Source organism: Leguminivora glycinivorella, chromosome 2 (genome assembly GCF_023078275.1).
Source record: "Leguminivora glycinivorella isolate SPB_JAAS2020 chromosome 2, LegGlyc_1.1, whole genome shotgun sequence".
In the NCBI taxonomy this organism is placed as follows: Eukaryota; Metazoa; Arthropoda; class Insecta; order Lepidoptera; family Tortricidae; genus Leguminivora; species Leguminivora glycinivorella.
In genome coordinates, this window is record NC_062972.1 from 30,366,483 (window position 1) to 30,385,323 (window position 18,841).

The 18,841-nt window shown below is 38.6% G+C and overlaps 2 protein-coding genes across 4 annotated transcripts in view; both read right to left on the reverse strand.

Moving 5' to 3' along the window:
• LOC125242417 (structural maintenance of chromosomes protein 4) overlaps positions 1-18,841 on the reverse strand; it is an 86,980-nt gene that overhangs the window by 51,573 nt on the left and 16,566 nt on the right. The window lies entirely within an intron of this gene.
• On the reverse strand, positions 2,428-6,619 carry LOC125242418. 2 transcript variants are annotated; one of them, XM_048151232.1, is made up of 3 exons: positions 6,325-6,619; positions 5,409-5,618; positions 2,428-2,917 (listed from the first exon to the last, which is right to left on the reverse strand). In XM_048151232.1, the coding sequence occupies exons 1-3, from the start codon at positions 6,356-6,358 to the stop codon at positions 2,757-2,759; spliced, it is 405 nt and encodes a 134-aa protein (XP_048007189.1). In that variant the 5' UTR covers positions 6,359-6,619; the 3' UTR covers positions 2,428-2,756. The 2 variants fall into 2 exon arrangements, with proteins under 2 accessions (XP_048007189.1, XP_048007187.1); XM_048151230.1 differs by having other exon boundaries at positions 5,409-5,630; positions 6,325-6,613.

Sequence of the window (18,841 nt, forward strand, 5' to 3'; positions counted from 1 at the left end):
AGGCTTGTGGCTCCTCCTAATAGTTTTCTATGAAAATAATTTAATTTGTCCTTAGAACACACAGACAGTTTTTGCAAGTAAGTAATTTTCACACTGTTTTTTCCAGTGGCGTATCTAGGACTGGCGGCGGCCGGCGAAATACCACCGTTTCACAACTTACGAATGGATAAAGGCATTTGCGGATGTAAACCTGAGAAGACATTCTGCTCCGGATTCGACCATAAGACTTATGATAGCTTCTGCGAGTTCGATTGCGTGAACCCTGGAGTAACAGGCTGGGAAATCCTCTATTACGGACCGTGCAAGGCCCGCCGCGTGTCAAACTTGAGAGGTTGATATTACCATGGCATTTACGTAACACAACGGATTTGGGAGTAGACAACATTTAAATAAAATAATAAGTTTTATCTAAAGTATTTTTTACAAATTATAAATAACCTGTTTTTGTTGTTAAGTCTATAAAAATATTTCACAATAGTTTAAGTCGCGAATGTATCTTTGATACGTTTTGTCTGTTCCTATTCCTATTCCTACTTATGTATACTGTTTGTGTTACAGTTAAATACATTCTTCAGCTATCAAATGATTTTAATACGAATAAAAATTTTAAATATTTTTTTTGTTTCATTACTATATTTTACTTATACCTAAGTTGCCATAAAAAGTGGCTGTTACATTGTTTCATTTTACTTATTATTTATTTTATCGAAGAATTTATCAGCAAGGTCTCCCGTTTCCTCAGCAACAGTAAATAGGAACAAGAGTTACGTTAAATCGAATCAATTAGACGATGCCTGAATATATTAAAGGCAATTATCAAATACTAATAACTTTATGTAGTTATTTTATCTGAATAAACGTCCTTCTATGCAATTGGTCACGCGTATTCATATAAAAAGGTAGGAGAGTTCTTGTGAGCCATACTGACAACTCGTAGTTCTCAAGATAATCATGAAAGCCATAGTTCTTTTGGGAGTGTTTGGTAAGTCCGAGGAAAGAGGCAAGCCGCTTTTCATAGACACGAAGTCCATATATTTCACATTGTAACATTATAAATAAAAGTAGTTTGAATTGTTTAGGTTATTTTTCTTTTTTCACTCCTGAAGTTGGACCAATATTGTATATTAACATATTAGTATTGTTTCTACTTCTATTTTGTGTGTGATTACTGGGTGTTAAGTAACGGACGTTGAAATCCTCAAAAATAAGTATCTGAAACTAGCTTCTATACATTTACTGCATTGTATCCATGTCCTTAAGTTTGACGTTTCATTCAATTCGGTTATAAAGAAATAGTACTTAGTATTTTCCGAAATTCCATTACTGGAGCCAGGAAATTGCATAATTCCAACGAAGAACAATTTACGATCAACAATTTACAAAATGATAAAATAAAGCAAACAAATTCTATTTAGGGTTGTTAGAATTGAGTCGGCGAGTAATTGTTGGCTTTCCAACAAAATGCTTTTTGTCAAGAACTTATTTCATATTCCATTATGGAGGTTCCATTACTGGATATCTGACGTCCATGACTGGAGAATACAAATAGTGTTAATTGGTTAACTACTATGCAATAAGCTTGAAATGTAAGGAAGAAAGGACAGGACATTGAAGTTTTAACACGTTTCGCGGTAGAATTTTTACATGTATAAGGGAAAAATATCACTCATACTCAGAATTTCATCTCAAATCTTCCATGATTGATTTTGACGCCTTATTCTTACAAATAAACGTTAAGTTATATGCATGCCAAATTTAGTGCTTTCTGTCGCATTGAAGTAATGGGTGCTTGTAGTAAAATTCGAATAATGCTCGTGAGAATATGTTTGTTTCATTAAAATACCTAAAAATGTAATTATTTGAATTACCTACTCGATTCTTTTACAAATGGGTCACATCCCGTGTCTTTTGGCCATTAAGATGGAAGGGGACGACGTCCAGAAACGAATTATTATTTAAGCCCTTATATTTTACTCCCTCGATATTGAATTGACATTATTGGAAATATTTTTAAAGAACTGTATGTTAACCATAGCTATTCCTGTAATTTATGTATGACCCCTAAGTCGTATGACTTCTCTTAAATTCAATTTCAGATGATATTTTCACAGTGTTACTTTTCTTCCAGTGGCGTATCTAGGACTGGCGGCGGCCGGCGATATACCATTGTTGCACAACTTACGAACGGATGAAGGAATTTGCGGATGTAAACCTGAAATGACATTCTGCTCCGGATTCGACCATAAGACTTATCATAGCATCTGCGAGTTCGATTGCCTGAACCCCGGTCTAACAGGCTGGGAAATCCTCTATTACGGGCCATGCAAGGCCCGCCGCGTGTCAAACTTGAGAGGTTGACATTACCAAGGCATTGTCGTAACACAACGGATTTGGGAGAGGCCAACATTTAAATAAAATTACAAATAATAAGTTTTATCTGAAGTATTTTTATAAATATTTTATTAATATCTAACCTATTGCTTGTGTCGTACTTATGCACTATTTGCGTTACTTTTCGGCTCTGAAATAATTGTAGTACGAATAAAAAATTAAAATATACAGGCCTACCACCCGATATTGTCTGGAGAACTAATAACAAGTTGGCCCTTAACCCCTCAAACGCCTTGTTCCACATGTGTCACTGACAATTTGTAACTAACAAATAGAATTACAGAATTAATAATTCTGTGGTAAATATTTTTTTGATAACGGCGTTCCAGGGGTTAAGTCGAATTCCTTAGCTGTTCTATGTAGTACTATAGCCTCGTGACGCAAGCCCCATCGTACATAACGGTCCACTTTTCGAACTTGGAGGAGGGATGTTTGCACTTGTACTCGCAGGCGCTATGGTACGTTCTGTAGTCGTCGCCACAAAATGTATAGTCCGAAATGCAACCGCATGGACCACGTACTGCAGCTGAAACACAATCAAAACAATCAAAATAATTTATTCAGAAAATAGGCCTTAAGGGCACTTTTACACGTCACATACATTATGTATGTATGTGACGTGTATAATAAATATTGGGTTGGCACAAAAGTAATGAGACACTTGGTTTACGTTTTATATTTTTATTATTATTACAATACAAAAAGCTTAGTCGATGATGTAATCACCATTAGCATCTATGACTTCTTGCCAACGATCCGGCAAAGTTTGGATGCCTTTCGCCCAGAACTCTGATGGCTGTGCCTCGAAAAAGTTGTTCAACTCCACCTGTACATCATGGAAATCATTGAATTGTTTACCCCGCAAATGTGGTTTCAGGGCTCTAAACAAATGAAAGTCTGATGGTGCGAGGTCTGGAGAATAAGGTGGGTGGGGTATCGTCTCCCAGTCCAAGTTCTGCAGCTGTTTGGCGAACGGTAGATGCGACATGAGGTCGAGCGTTATCATGTAGTAAAATTACAGTGGCTCGTCTTCGTCGTTTTTTCTTGATAGCAGAAGATAGTTCGGTGAGCTGTGTTGAATATTTGTTAGCGTTTACAATTTCATTGTGTAATAGTTCATGAAACAGCATGCCTTGCGTGTCCCAGAAACAACAAAGCAAAACTTTTAAGCGGTTCTTTTGACTCAGCTTCGGTTGAGTTGGTGGCGTTTCTTCTCGAGGCAGCCAAAAAGCACGACGTGTATCGTTCTCATAATAAATCCATGATTCATCTCCCGTAACCAGATCAGTCAAAAACTTACGTCGGGGTCGCAGCAAAAGTGATTGACAGATGGCGACACGGACTGCACGACTGGCGTCGGTAAGGATGTGCGGTACCCATCGAGCCAAAACTTTTCGATACCCAAGCTCATGCAGATGGTATTCCACAGCGTGGTGACTGCAGTTAAGTGCTTCCGCTAATTCACGAGTAGTAGCATCTTGATTCGACTGTAGTTCGCGGCGTAAATCGTCATCATTGAATGCAGGTGGTCGCCCTGAGCGTGACTGACTTTCAAGGCTCCTGTCTCCTGATTTAAAACGGTCAAACCATCTGGACACCGTAGCATGGCTTGTACTTCCAGCGCCCAATGCAGTGTTGATATTGTCAGCCGCAGCCCGCGCACTGTGGCCTAACAAGTACTCGTATAAGTAAAGTGTTCGAACTTGTCGCTCGTCCATTTTATTTCAATCTAACTAAACCAATCACGAGGGCGGCTTTATATACCCTCACATTAGAAGTACCTAGAATGTTCTACAACATACTAGAATATTATCGAAAACAATTAACTTAAGAAAGGAAATGTATAGAGTTTTGTAGAGTGTGTCATTACTTTTGTGCCAACCCAATATTTAAAATTGAAAATATACAGTATTAGCTGAGTCTTCACAGGGCGAGGCACGTCACTACTACTTTTGCTACTGCTACGCCCAGCAACCTAAATCATCCGAGGACCGTCTACACTGAACGTTTGACGCGAAAGCACATTGCTTTGCGACGTGCATCGCAGTATGGACCGGGCTATTTATGACGAATATGGGGGACGCTATGCCTGTTAATATGGCTATCTACAATAGCTCTGCCTATTTTTACTGGTTTTATTTAATAAACTTCAAAGAATGCCCACGAAAGGGCGACGTATTTATGGTATACGTACTAGATGTAGCCTGTAGGTTTATATTTAGAGAATAAATATAAGACTCCACTACTAGATATTGGTAACGTGCGTGACGGATTGTCACAAATACATCTTATGGGAATTTCTAACATTAACGCTAGCGGCGGCCATTGGAAATAATATGACACCACAGTGTTATATAGATAACCTAACCACAAAATTAAAATTTTGAAAAAAACCCCGACTGCGACCTAGTAGACCGATTTTCATGAAACATGGTTAAGAACACTCAGCTTTCAGGCAAACAAAACTAAATCAAAATCGGTTCATCCGTTCGAGCGCTTCGATGCCACAGACAGACAGACAGACATACACACAGACAGACACGTCAAACTTATAACACCCCTTCGTTTTTGCGTCGGGGGTTAAAAATGAGGGCAGCACCAGTTGTGCACGTAACGAATACTTTCAACACTATGCCGTATGCCATTAAAATAACGCCAATAAAATGCCAGGACCTGTAGCAAGGTGAACTGGCTCTGTCGTACCACTATTACGAACGAGTAATAAACTACGAATACTAAGACGCTACGAAGCGTCAAAAATTACGGTTCGGCCACGACCCACGACATTGGTCTAAGCGCGAATGTATGGCCGCCGCTCACCGCTGTCGCGCTTAGACCAATGTCGTGCCTGAGCCGTAAGCGCGACAGCGGTAAGCGGCGGCCATACATTGGAGCGAGATACAGCGGGACTTTTCATTCGCCGTATGGCTGCCGCTCGCCGCTGTTGCGCTTAGCTTAGACCAATGTCGTGGCTGGGCCGTTATGCTCTTGGCTACAGCCACTAGACTAGATCTCACTTGTTGTTCTTGCAGTAGTAGTGGTAGTAGTTGGAGTAGTAGGGTCATAGTAGCAAGGTTCAAAGTAAAGAATGAACCAATCCTGGAACTGGATTGTGGGATTCAGGCACTTGTACTCGCAGATGCTGTGGTACGTTTGGTAGTCGTTGGCGCAATACTCGAAGGTTGGTCTGCAGCCGCACGGCCACTGCATGCTTGGTACCACTATTCCTAGCACAAACACTGGAACATATTTAAATATGTAGATGCCAAATCTGTTATGCGAATTAATGATAGGCGAAATAGAGGGCAACCATGTGGATGCACGTGGCGACATGTTTCGAGTCATATGACTTTTATAGACTACTGACTCGAAACAGGGTGAGTAGCCGAATGGCACAAACGCTCAGGATACGCTCACGAAACGAAGCGCTCGTAGATATCGATCTCTATCGCTCGTCGACAGTGCCAGGCTAACTGGCGCGGCGTTTCGTTTTCGTTTGGCGTCGGAGAACGGGGCTTGGTCGCCATTGTCGCCAATAGCGAATATTAACATAAGTACCTCAAAATATTTAAATATGTGACGTTATCCGGGTAAAGGGACCTTATTGTCGATGGCGCTTACGTCCCACGGCGTAGTATTTGTACACGAACATCGTTCATAACGCCGTAAGCGCCATCGACAATAAGGTCCCTTTACCCAGATAATGTCACATATTTTAATATATGTCACACGAACGTTCAACGTCTATAACACTAGGACATTATATACTATATGTATTCATAGGTGCGGTGCATAGGCGAAATCATAGGTCCTGCAAATAAAGGACCGACCAAGAAGTAAGTACATATTAGACCTGATAAGTTAGGTTAGTACCTAAACATCCTGAGCATGTATTTAAGACAGAAGTATTAAAGCGGTGAATGTTTTACTTACTGAAAGAGAGCGCTGCAACGTTCTTTATGTCCATTTTGAGCACAGAATATAAAGGGAGCTGTCGCCTTTTTTATGGAAAATATATGAATAATATTTTCGTAATCCCAAGCAAAATACCGAAACCAAAACCCTTAACTAAATTTTGGATCAATAGTATCAGTATACTTGGGAGTTCCAATATGTTCATGAATGAATTGCGCCAAAAGAGCTACATATATTTAGGTGAGGTTGACATATTTTCTTATTTTGGCAACTGCTAATTTCATTTAATATCTCCTATTTAGTGGATTGTTACCACCATGTATGATTGACCTAACGGCATTTCTTTCTTTTCCGATTTAAAAAACAACAAATGTTGATAGATGTTGATTATTTCAGACTTTTTAATTAAGTATTACGCAAATTGAAAGAAATTTAAAACTAATCAATTGCACAGTACCTACTCGTATACTAATTAACAATAACGGTGAGTTCAGGAAAGTTTTACCGCCCACTATTAGCAAAATCGGTAGCTTTTTCACAAGAGATTGACACGTAGATGTACAAACATTACATACACACGACAGTCTCCATAATATGCGCTCTGAATCTGAATTGAATTAAGTATCATAATTTTTTTTTTTTTTTTAATTATAAATGGGTTTACTCCTGGCCACAGACTAGCCAAAGGCAGAGACGTGGCCTACGTTGGAGTGAGCTCGCCCGTGAAGATGCCTGTTCACCCTTGATTTGAAAGTTGCCGGGTTATATACAGCCGCCTGCAAGGAATCTGATATATCGGAGCTGCCGTAGTATCGGAATTTGTGAGAGCTACGGCAGCTCCAGCACTACTATTTTCAAGACTTTAGCACCTTCGGTAGTAAGGTACCTTTTCGGAAACTATGAGAATCTATGTAATTTTTGGTTAATAATCAATTTAATTACCCTTTGGGTTGGAAGGTCAGATGGCAGTCGCTTTCGTAAAAACTAGTGCCTACGCCAAATCTTGGGATTAGTTGTCAAAGTGGACCCCAGGCTCCCATGAGCCGTGGCAAATGCCGGGACAACGCAAGGAGGATGATGATGAATAATCAATTTAATTAATTTTTAATTTAATTACACTTAATGCAATTCCTTCTAATGATTAGTACATTCGCCATCAGAAATACCCGAGCTGCGAAAGTCTCAAACGTTAAAAAACTCTTAGTGGTAGATTTTAATTCATCAGCGATCGTATAATGCAAATGAGAAGCGAACGAAAAAACAGCTATATTATTTTTATTTTAAAATGTGTTCTGTTATGGCTTATGGCCGACGTCAGTATTCCTCTCATACACGTCCATTTATGCGTCTGCGTCGGTTACGTCAGTACCGTCAGCAGTGTGCTCGGCTTCCCAGTCCGCGGCGCACGGCCCGTCGTACAGTATAACCCAGTCGCCGGCCTCTGGGTTCTTGCACGTGTATTCGCAGACGCTACTGTATGTGTTGAAGTCGTCAGCGCAGAACACGTAGTCTGGCTTGCAGCCGCATGGACTTTGGTCTTCTGCTACTACTTGTAGGAATATAAACACTGGAATGTAAGAAAACCTACAATGAAAACTTTAAAAAACACCACATTAATTGGAGCGACCGCAAAATTTCACAATTAAAACTTATGTGGAGGAATGTTATTAATTTAATACCATTTTGATTAATTAATACATTCACTACCAGACAAAAATGGAGCACTACACTACTTGTATGGCGAGAGCCCGCCCAGCGAATTCTCCAGCATCTGACTAAAGTTCATGAGTGCCCACCAGGCGGGTTCTTGGTTGCGAAAGTGTTAAAGAAGTAATAATAATAATAATAATAATAATAATAAGCCCCCAGGGCAGCTTGTGGCGAGCTGAATGGGAAGTGGCGTCCCTTGGGTCCCATGCCCCCGAGAGTCGGTCAGGCCCCTCCCTCCGGCTTGCCTTCGCTGGCCGGCCGGAGTGAACACTGAGCAGGGGCCGCAGGACTCTCACCTCTGGCTTGCCTTAACCGGCCGTCCAGAGTGGGGTGCCAGAGCTATATGCTCGCAGGGTGGAAGTGAAATATGCATAAGACGCGAGTTGGCACAGTGGCTGTTTCGTACAGACTGGGTAGAAAGCGGCGCACACCTCTCCGCACCCTGAGCCGCTCACGAAATGTTGTCCCCTTGTCGCTCCGTGCGAGCGGCCGTTTTCGGGGACCCATATAGTGAGTTGGCGAGTCACCGCCTGCCTATTTTGTCATGTTTTATAACATATGAGCAAGGCAGGTGCCATAGTATTTCCGATAGTACCGGTTACCAATCCACCAGCAACTCAACCTAATAGCCCGGTTTCTTTTTGTACCGTTTTCTTACAATAGTTCTACATTAACCGGGGCTTGTCCTTGGGTGCATTACTATAGTGCAGACAGGGATAATCGCCGGTTAGTGTCACATTACTTTTTAAATTGAACTGTCTTAAAGGGCCTCTGCGCTGTTGGCTTCGGCCCCACGCACGCCTCCCAAAAGTCCGGGACCTCATGGTCCCGAGAACTGGAAAGGACATACAAATAATAATAATAATAATCATTTATTTCAGACCAGGTCCATATACATTTAAAATATACAAAAAATTCACAAAATTTACAAAACAAAACATGTGTTAGTAATTAGTAATAAATAATTATAGCAGCTATGGTTAGTAGATATAAAACAGGACAGGACATAACATAAAAGACACATTTATGTACAGTATATAGGCTTGCCTGTCAGTACATGAATCATATGGCAATGATTGATGTACTGACAGTCAAACCTTGACGCAAATACCCTCAGGAGGCCGCTAGAGCTAATGACGCGGACCGGGCGCGGCTCAGCGAACGGGTATCGCTGTTGTCAAAAACGAGACGGCTCCATACGATTCTGTACATTTTGATCGAGCCACGCGATGGACCGCTTTCCGCGGGCACAGCACCACCCGAATAATCGTGTTGTCGTAAATGAATCTGAAGCTCAGTTAAGACGTGCAAGTTATTGCTGCAAGTGTTGAGACAGAAGTATATGCAAAAAAGAGATGCAGATATTTGCCACTAACTCTTACCTACAGTTGTGTCTCAAAACTTGCAGCAATAACTTGCTGGTCTAAACTCAGCTTGAAACCAGTCCTAAGCCTGATGTGGTTTTCTAAAAAACTTGTATTGGCCATTGGCAGTAACAACTAACAAACATTGACTATTATTACTTAGGTATTTAAATAGAAGACAAGTACTTACTGAAACAAAGTGCCACAATCGTCTTCATGTTCAACTCGGCTGGAAAACGATTAAAAAAATATCGGCCAAAATGGCCGTCTGCGTGACTAACGTACAACATTTGATGTCATTTCTACATGATAACTACAATATATGAAGTGCCTGCGGCTCTGCTTGTATCATATAATATAGGATTAGATTCAGAATTCAGATTGGATTTTTGTACATTGACGACATCATGGGCGGAACCCCTCAACTGCCTTGTTCCAGATCTGTCCCAGAACTCCCAGACAATTTAAACTGTAATTATCAGATTGAAGGTTATTATTCAGTAGCAAATTTTTTGACAACGGCGTTCCAGGGGTTAATAATAAGCAATAACTATGTATGCAATAGAGATAACAACACACGGGTCAATGAACAAAAATCTGTGCGGAAAGCGTCTCTTCTTTAGTACCTCATCGTCAGTTCAGTTCAGATGTTTATCCGTGAAACGGTATCAAGCAGTTACTTTCGTATTTTTAGTATTGGTTGGTTACTGGAATACCTACATTATGTATTTATAATAAATATGAATGTTTGTTTGTTCAGATGTTTGCATTTTAAGTTTTTATTAACCAATCACGCAGATACAAGGATCTACTTAATTCAATTCCTTCAATTTGTTTAATTACAGTTTATATTATCTGGGACAGATTTGGTACAAGGCGTTTGAGGTGTTAATAGTTTAATAGTAAAATTTAGTAAAGAATAGAATAGAATAATGTTTATTCAGGCAACACACATTATTGCATTACATAATAACAAATAAAGTACAAAGAAACAATTATAAAATCTAGAAGAAGAAAACAATACAAACAGATGAAAAGAATATGTGAAGCTGAAATGGTCTCCACTCAGCAATGCAGTTGGCACGACTAGGCGTTGCCAACGGCGCTGGTATTCTGTGGAGCCAGCGAGGAGTGCGGGACGGCACATTGCGCGACTTAAGTAATACAATTGGGTGATACATACATACGTATATTATAAATAGGGATTATATTAATTTATAAATATTAAGGATGTGATTGTTCCAGCGTTCTATATATATATATATAGGTAATATAATTATGCTATTTACCAGTAAGTACACAGCTACTTGCGGCTTAATAGTAATATAATTATTATTCGAGCTATTTAGACTGATGCCATTGGGCAGCAACACCTTGTTGTGCCATTAAATGTATTTTTAGTTTTGCTTTAAATCCACTAACTGTAGTGCTCTCCCAAATTGGTGGTGGAAGATTGTTCCAGCATTTTGTGGCAGCGTAACGAAAGCTGCCACGAAATGCTGCGGTATTGTGCCTTGGGCAGATCAGTCGAGGATTACGCCTGACACGTCGCTGGTAGAAAGAAATTTTATTGTACAAATATGAGGGTTTCTTAGTGTTGACGATACCGAACAATAGTGTAGCAAAATGCAGGGTACGACGACCATTCATATTTAATAAATTGTTTTTATTGAGATGCGGGGTAATGTGAGATCGCGGGGGTATTGGAAAACGTGTGCAGGCATTTTGTAGCCTTTGTATGACTTTTTTAGTTTGAGAGAGTAAGCAGTTACCATATACAGTGTTGGCATAATTAAGTTTCGACAAGATGAGTGTGTCACACAGTTTTATACGCATATCAACACTGAGATAGTTACGAACTTTGTATAGGACAGTTAGTCTATAAAAGCAGTTCCTTACGGTTTCCAAAATGTGGTTCTCAAAATGTAGAAAGCTATCCATGAGCAGGCCTAGGTTGCGAGCTTCTGAAACCCTCTCCACATGTTTTCCTGAAATGCTTACTTGAGGATTAGAAGCTATAATACGGCTAACTTGCTTTTTTGAACCCAGTACTAGGAACTTAGATTTCGTCGGGTTTAGTACCAAGCTATTCTTTTCTGACTAACTGTTAATGCGGTGTAGGTCTTCATTTAAACTATCAACAGCTTGTTGCATGTCTTCTGGTTTGAACGATATGAAGAGCTGTATGTCATCGGCATATATATGGAATTGACAGTGTCTTATGTTATATATGATATCTGCACTGTATAGACTATACAACACTGGGCCCAGAATTGAGCCTTGTGGCACACCTCTGGATACTGGAAGAGACTCCGACGTGATGGTTAAGCCGTCCGCGCCATGCACTTGGACAAATTGTGTTCGGTTACTCATGTAGCTTGCAAACCACTTAATCGAGCCATCGCTAAAACCATAATATGCTAATTTAGAAAGTAGAGTAGATATGTTGATACAGTCGAATGCACGCGAAAAATCTAAAAGAGCTAAAATTGTTCCTTTGCCAGCATCCTGTGAGGACAATATCTCATCTACCACGTCCAGAAGGGCAGTGGGGGTACTATGATTTTTTCTAAAGCCAGATTGTCTTAATGGGAGTATATTATTATTTTCGAGGAAATCAGTAAGCTGCATGCATACCACCTTCTCAAGTATTTTCGACAGGAGGGGTAGTATACTGATTGGCCTCAGGTCTTTAAAATCCGCTGGATGGGGCGTTTTAGGGATTGGTTTAACTGCGGCTATTTTCCACAGATCGGGAAAAACATTTGTTTCTATTGACTTATTAACTATGTTTGTTATTACGCTTAATGTTCTGGGTAGTGTCAATATCAACATGTCCAGGGATATACCATCGACCCCAACAGCATTTGTCGATATAGATTTAATAATCTTAGCAATCAGGGTTTCATCGACTGTTTTTAAGTTAAACACTGCAGAGCCATATCGATTGGACTCGAGAAAATTTATATAAGATACATCGTCTGTGTTATTGCCGGATATATTAAGAAAGTGGGTATTAATAGAGTTTGGATCAGTTAGATGTGAGGGTAGTTCTAAATCTTTGGACTTGAAATCGACTATATTGTTTTTAATATTTTTCCAAAGTTTGCTGGGGTCGTTGATATTCCTATTAATGTGATACTGGAAATATGCAGATTGTTCGTAATGAAGTGACACGTTTACTAAATGTTTCAAATCTTTATAATACTGCCTGTGGCTATCCAGTTTAGTGTGGCGGTATTTGGCATGAGCTTGGTCTCTTAATCGCATCATCTCTTTGATATTAGGAGTAATCCAAGGATACGTGCTTTCTTTAATCCGAACTTTTTTAGGGGGTGCATACATATCAAAAATATTTATTAAGCAACAGTTAAACTGCTCAACCATTTCGTCAACGCTCCCTTTGACCATTTTTTCCCACTGTATAATATTCATAGTGTTATTAAAATGGTTGATGTCTATATCTTTTATAGGTCTGTAAATAAACAATTTCGGGGGCGGCTTTATTTTTTTGATATCCACTTGGCAAGTAATGAACGCATGGCTGCTCAGGTCAGGAATATGGGTAACAGACACATTAGAGACGGGCTTATTACAACATACTACATCTATAAGACTTTCACTATGTTCTGTGAAGTGCGTTGGTTGTGTTACATACTGTGACAAGTGCATATAATTCAAAAAGTTGATAAGCTTCTTAGAGTTTGATTCCTGATCATTTAGAACGTTGATGTTGAAATCACCCAATAAATAATGTAGTCATACATAGCGTCATACATAGTAGTCACTAAGAGCATCCAGAAAGGTGTCAACGTCAAACCAGGGAGGCCGGTACGCGGTACCTACAGCTAGTCTAAGACCGTTGGTATTGAGACCGAGCCACATCGTAAAGGAGTGCTAAGCGCCTACCCCTAACCCAAATGTTCGCGAATTGGAAAACTTTCTTCTATGTTGCGTGGATTTATCCTTTCATTTGAGAAAAACAAAAGGATACGGGCAATTTACGTAATTATTTGTTCCAGACAGGAGAGGGGAAACTATGTTAGGAATCTATCAACATACCCGCCTATTGTGAGGAGTTCCCCTCGACATTACTCCAGGTGGCCGGGAAGGTATTAAAAATATGCAGATAAAACCGTAGGACCACGTTAGTGCAGTATAATTGCCAATAAATTGTCACATTAGTTCCAGTTAATACGACGATTCACAGAGATGTATGACTTCGTACATTCACACTGCGTTTTCAATTTCATATACAGTTATTCAATTGATGTGACTGATGTGGACACGTATACGCACTATCGTTATGCTGCAGGTACCCTTAAGTGGCCGTCTGCAGTGCGAAATTGCTAATATTGGAGGTGTATGAGAGGAATACTCTATTCTCATCACACTTGCTGAGCAATTGTGCACTTATGCCTAACTGGTGTTTTGTAGTGCAAATTCCATAACTTCCTAGGGAGAAAGATATTTCCATCAGGCCATTTTGACATCCTATTTATCTGCGCCCAGGTGGCGCAAAAATATCTGAAATTCTGAACACACCTTATCGCATACAATAGAGGCGTACTTTTTTGCAAATGTGATGTAAAACATTGCGTTTTTACTTTTTTTGTTGTTGTTGTAAGTGTGATGAAAAATGTTACGTGTAATGTATACGTGTGAATCACCTAAATCGGAGCGTAATACTAAGTAATAAATAATATTGCAAAATCGAGTATTTAAATGGCTCAATAGCTCTCTTCAATAAAATATTAAACTTTAACATAATATAACATATTAACATACTAGTAAACTAGTATTTTATTCGCTTGTCACTTACCGTTTTACGATTGCTGACAGAAAACAATAAAAACTATATGTCAAGAATTGAGAAAATTACAGTTATAGGATCTGATACGGTATAATAACGTTTGCTGTTTTATATAGTGGGTAATCAATTAGCAGATAGAAGGCTTAGCAGGTGATCCTATTGTGTATATGTGGTAGCACTGGTAGCCCAAAACCAAGATCTACTCGACTGCGAGAGGACTTAATAAGGAATGGAGTTAGATAAGGGGAATACAGAATCGTTTATCATTCTGAAACAGATTTATCTTATTTAGGGCCAGTTGCATCAAACCATCTGTCACCGTTAAAGCGTCTGTTAAATTTTATTGCATGGGAATGGGAAGTTACATAGGCGTCTGCTGCGTGACGATGATGTGTCTGTCAAATGTGGTTGAAGCAACTGATTTCTCACAATCAGCGCTCAACGGAACTCATCCGTTTCTTGACAGTTACCCTCGCCATGTACGGAGCGTTCACATATGCCGGCTCGCACGGTCCATGATACATTTTAAACGTGGAAGACTTGGTGCACTCCAGGTCGCACTGGCTGAAGTACATCAACCAAGTTCTACGCGGTCAGATGACTCTTAATAAGGAATAAATTTATATAAGGGGAATACTGAAAGGAGGGTAATCTAGCAATAAAAGAATTGTTTAATATCCAGAAACAGATTTATCTTTTTAACGTTTAATTGTCATTTCTCACTATCAGCGCTCAACGGAACTCGCTCATACTTCCCCGTGTACGGAGCATTCACATCTACAGGTTTTGACGGCACGGTCCATGGTACATTTTAAACGTGGTAGACTTGGTGCACTCCAGGACGCACTCGCTGAGGTACATCAAGGAGTCGTTCCCACAGAACGGCCCTCTGGGATCGGGCTTGCAGTTGCAAGGCTGCGGAAAACACTTCCCGTCCTAGATTTTGTACAGCGGCGATCTCGGGTTAAATTCTGAACAGCCAGAGGATTGTGATTAATTAATCCATACTTATTATAAATGGGAAAGTGTGTGTGTCTGTTTGTACATCTTTCACGGTGCCCTTTGCCCTGCCTGAGTCTGTGTTTCCGCATGAGTACAATTCAGGTCTCTTTAAAGCAAGAGTAAATAGGTATCTCATAGGTAAGCGTGCTCCACCGTAGACCGCATCATCACTTACCATCAGGTGTGATCGTGGTCAAACGTCTACCTATTCATACTAAAAAAAAATGACGTGATTTTTTTAAGTGGAGATGGAGATATTTGAAGGAATGGAGAGTAGGCATGGGCTCCTTTTTGTCTCTTTATAACCCCCCACTTCCCTAAAAATGGGAGGTGGAAGTTCGTATGGAGCATTCCGCAATTTTCGAATTTAACGCGAGCGAAGCCGCGGAGAAAAGCTAGTCAGATATAAAAAGGGAATGTAATGACCTACATCTGTACTATACCTACGTCTCATCATCATTCGCTTGCCCTTGTCCCAATTATTTGGGCTCGGCGCATGTCTTCTTCTTCCATTACCTTTCTATCGGACGTCATCTCACTGGTAGTACATAGTTGCAATGCACACAAATGTTATTGTATGTTATCCTACTTACAATATTGGTTATTTTAATAATATGTTTAATTCTAGAATAGAATTGTTCAACCAACTATTGTACAATGACAATTCAAAGTATAATTATGTATATTTATTAGATAGTAATCGTAACTTAGCCTATGATCACGAAATGTTTTACTTTAAGTCGGGTCGCATCAACAAGTACGGTATTAATATAATTTTTAATGATCTAATGACCCTTATACATTTAATTCAGAATGATAATAATGACATCTCATTACATGACCATTGTTCGTGTCAAAGCAGCCTAAAAGAATTAGAGTTTTTTCGTGAATAATGATTACATAATTTCTGACATGAATGGTTCTAATAAACTGACAATTTTCCATCAAAATATAGGGGGACTATTAAGTAAGCTAGATCAGCTTCAAATTGTAATGAGCGATTTCCACACAAAAAACCAAGAGATAGATATAATTTGTCTTAGTGAAACGTTTCTAAAAAAAGGTTCAGAAAAAAATGTCAACATAGAAAACTACGCACAAGGAGCCTTTTATAGTAGACACAAATGTAGGGGTGGAACTGCTATTCTTGTGAACAAAAATTTACAGTTCAAACAAATTGTGTTTGAGCCAAAATTGGTGTCAGATTATTATTTTGAATCCTGCGGTATAGAAATTATTGGTTTGGATGTAATAGTCATAGTAATTTACAGAATTCCAGTACAAACAAAATCCCATGTCGGAATATTTTTTCACAAGCTAAACAAATTATTATTTCAGCTAACCTCCAAATACAAGAAAAAGAAAATTGTAATTTGTGGAGACTGGAATATAGATGTGTTAAAAGATAGTCCTCACGCAAAAGATTTAAAAAGTACATGCCATAATTATAATTTTACATTGCACATTAATTCGCCCACTAGAATAAATACATGTATCGACCAGATAGCTAGTAACATAGAGAAAGTTAAGGTAGCTACACATCAATTATGCTTATCTGATCACGATATGGCTCAAACTATCACTTTTAGGGTAAAGCAAAAAAATATATGTCAAACATGGTTTGAATACAAGAGAGATTTCAATAAAGAGAATATTGATAAGTTCATACAGTGTATATCTGCGTTATCGTTCTACGATGTTATGTCTTCAACTGACCTAACGGAAGCATTTAATTCGTTTTATGACATAGTGTGTTTGTTTTATAACTTATGCTTTCCAATCGTAAAGGTCAAGATGAATAATCTCTTCAGAAGAACTGCATGGTTAACAAAAGGACTACGAAAGTCATGTCACACTAAAAGAAAACTGTATTTAAAATATAAATTTTCCAAGACAAATAAATCAATTTATAAAAATCAACTAATAAATTACAATAAAATTTTAAGAAAATGTATTTACAAATCGCAAAAAATTTACAATTCAAACCATATATCTTGTAGTAAAAATCAGTCTAAAGCTACATGGGACATTATCACAAAAAAATTTGCAAGCATTAACAGTTATAATGAAATTGATTATTTAAATTATAATAATATGACATTTAGTAAGCCCGAAGATATTTGTAATTTAATGAATGATTATTTTATTGACATAACTTTATCAAAATCTAATCCAAATGGCAATGTGAATAATGTAACAAATAATATAAATAACTTTCCTTCTACAATATTTTTAAGACCTGCTGATGCCCAAGAAACTTTCAAAATCATAATGTCCCTTAACAATAGTAAGACGTCCGGATATGATGACATTACAACATACATTCTCAAGCTAAGCGCTCTATGGATATGTCACCCTATAGCCCATATAATCAACCTATCATTAGACCAAGCGGTTTTTCCCGCACAGTTAAAACTGTCTGTGGTAAAGCCCTTATTCAAGAAAGGTGACCGCAAAGATCCCAATAATTATAGGCCCATAACAATTGTTCCAGTTATTTCTAAAATAATTGAGAAGGCAATGTGTGAACGGCTAACGGGATTTCTCGAAAGAAACAAGTTATTGCGACCAGAACAATACGGTTTTAGAAAAGGTCTTTCAACTGAACTGGCGTGCTTTGATTTTGTCAGATATGTTACTGAAAGTCTAAACAACAAATTACCTGTATTGTCAATATTTCTGGATTTAAGCAAAGCGTTCGACTGCGTTGATCATAGTATACTACTAGCCAAACTTGAGTATTATGGTATTAGAGGATTGGCGAATAATTGGATAAAAAGCTATTTGTCACATAGAAAACAATGTACAGAAATACTAAAAATTGAAAAGGTCGGGAAAACCTTTACAAAAATTAATTACCGTTCAACAGTTCGTGAAGTTAAATCAGGTGTCCCTCAGGGGAGCATCTTAGGGCCTCTTTTATTCTTAATATACATTAATGACCTTCCTCTAGCCATCTCACATAAGTGTTTACTTTTCGCGGACGACACAACTTTATTAGTAAGGGGGAAGACGCTGATTCCTACGAAAATACTGTAAAAAATGCGTTAGCTGACATAAAAAATTGGACATGTAACAATAATCTAGATATTAATATGACTAAGACATTCTATATTCAATTTCATTCGTATAACAGTGTGCCAATTCAATTAAATATAGATTATAATAGTGTACCTATATCAAATTGTGAAAATATAAAGTTTTTAGGATTAATTATAGATGAGCATCTAAATTGGAAGGAACATATCAATAACGTTTGCAGTAGATTGGCCAGATTCGTATTTGCATTAAGAAAACTGAGAAATACTGTTAGCATGGAAGCAGCACTCACTGCATATCATGGTGTTGTGTCGTCTGTGCTCAATTACGGGCTATTACTGTGGGGTAATTCGGTGGATGTCGACAGAGCCTTAATATTACAAAAAAGTTGTGTCCGTGCAATCATGAATGCGTGGTTTGATGATCATTGTCAGCCGCTCTTTAAGAAATCAAATATATTGCCTCTGCCATGCATGTATATAAAAAAAGCATGTATACTTGTAAAAACCCGCCCAGATTTATTTAAAATGAGGTCAGAATTTTTTTGCAGCCAGAGATCACAATATCTAAATCTTTTATACCAACCTCGATGCCACTTAGCCATTTA

Coding starts and splice junctions, on each gene's coding strand:
- LOC125242418 (XM_048151230.1), bottom strand. CDS start 6,358: ATGGACATAAAGAACGTTGCAGCGCTCTCTTTCA. Junction 5,631..6,324: donor CGTTGCAGCGCTCTCTTTCA/GTAAGTAAAACA, acceptor AATATGTTCCAG/TGTTTGTGCTAGGAATAGTG. Junction 2,918..5,408: donor TACTACTGCAAGAACAACAA/GTGAGATCTAGT, acceptor ATTGTGTTTCAG/CTGCAGTACGTGGTCCATGC.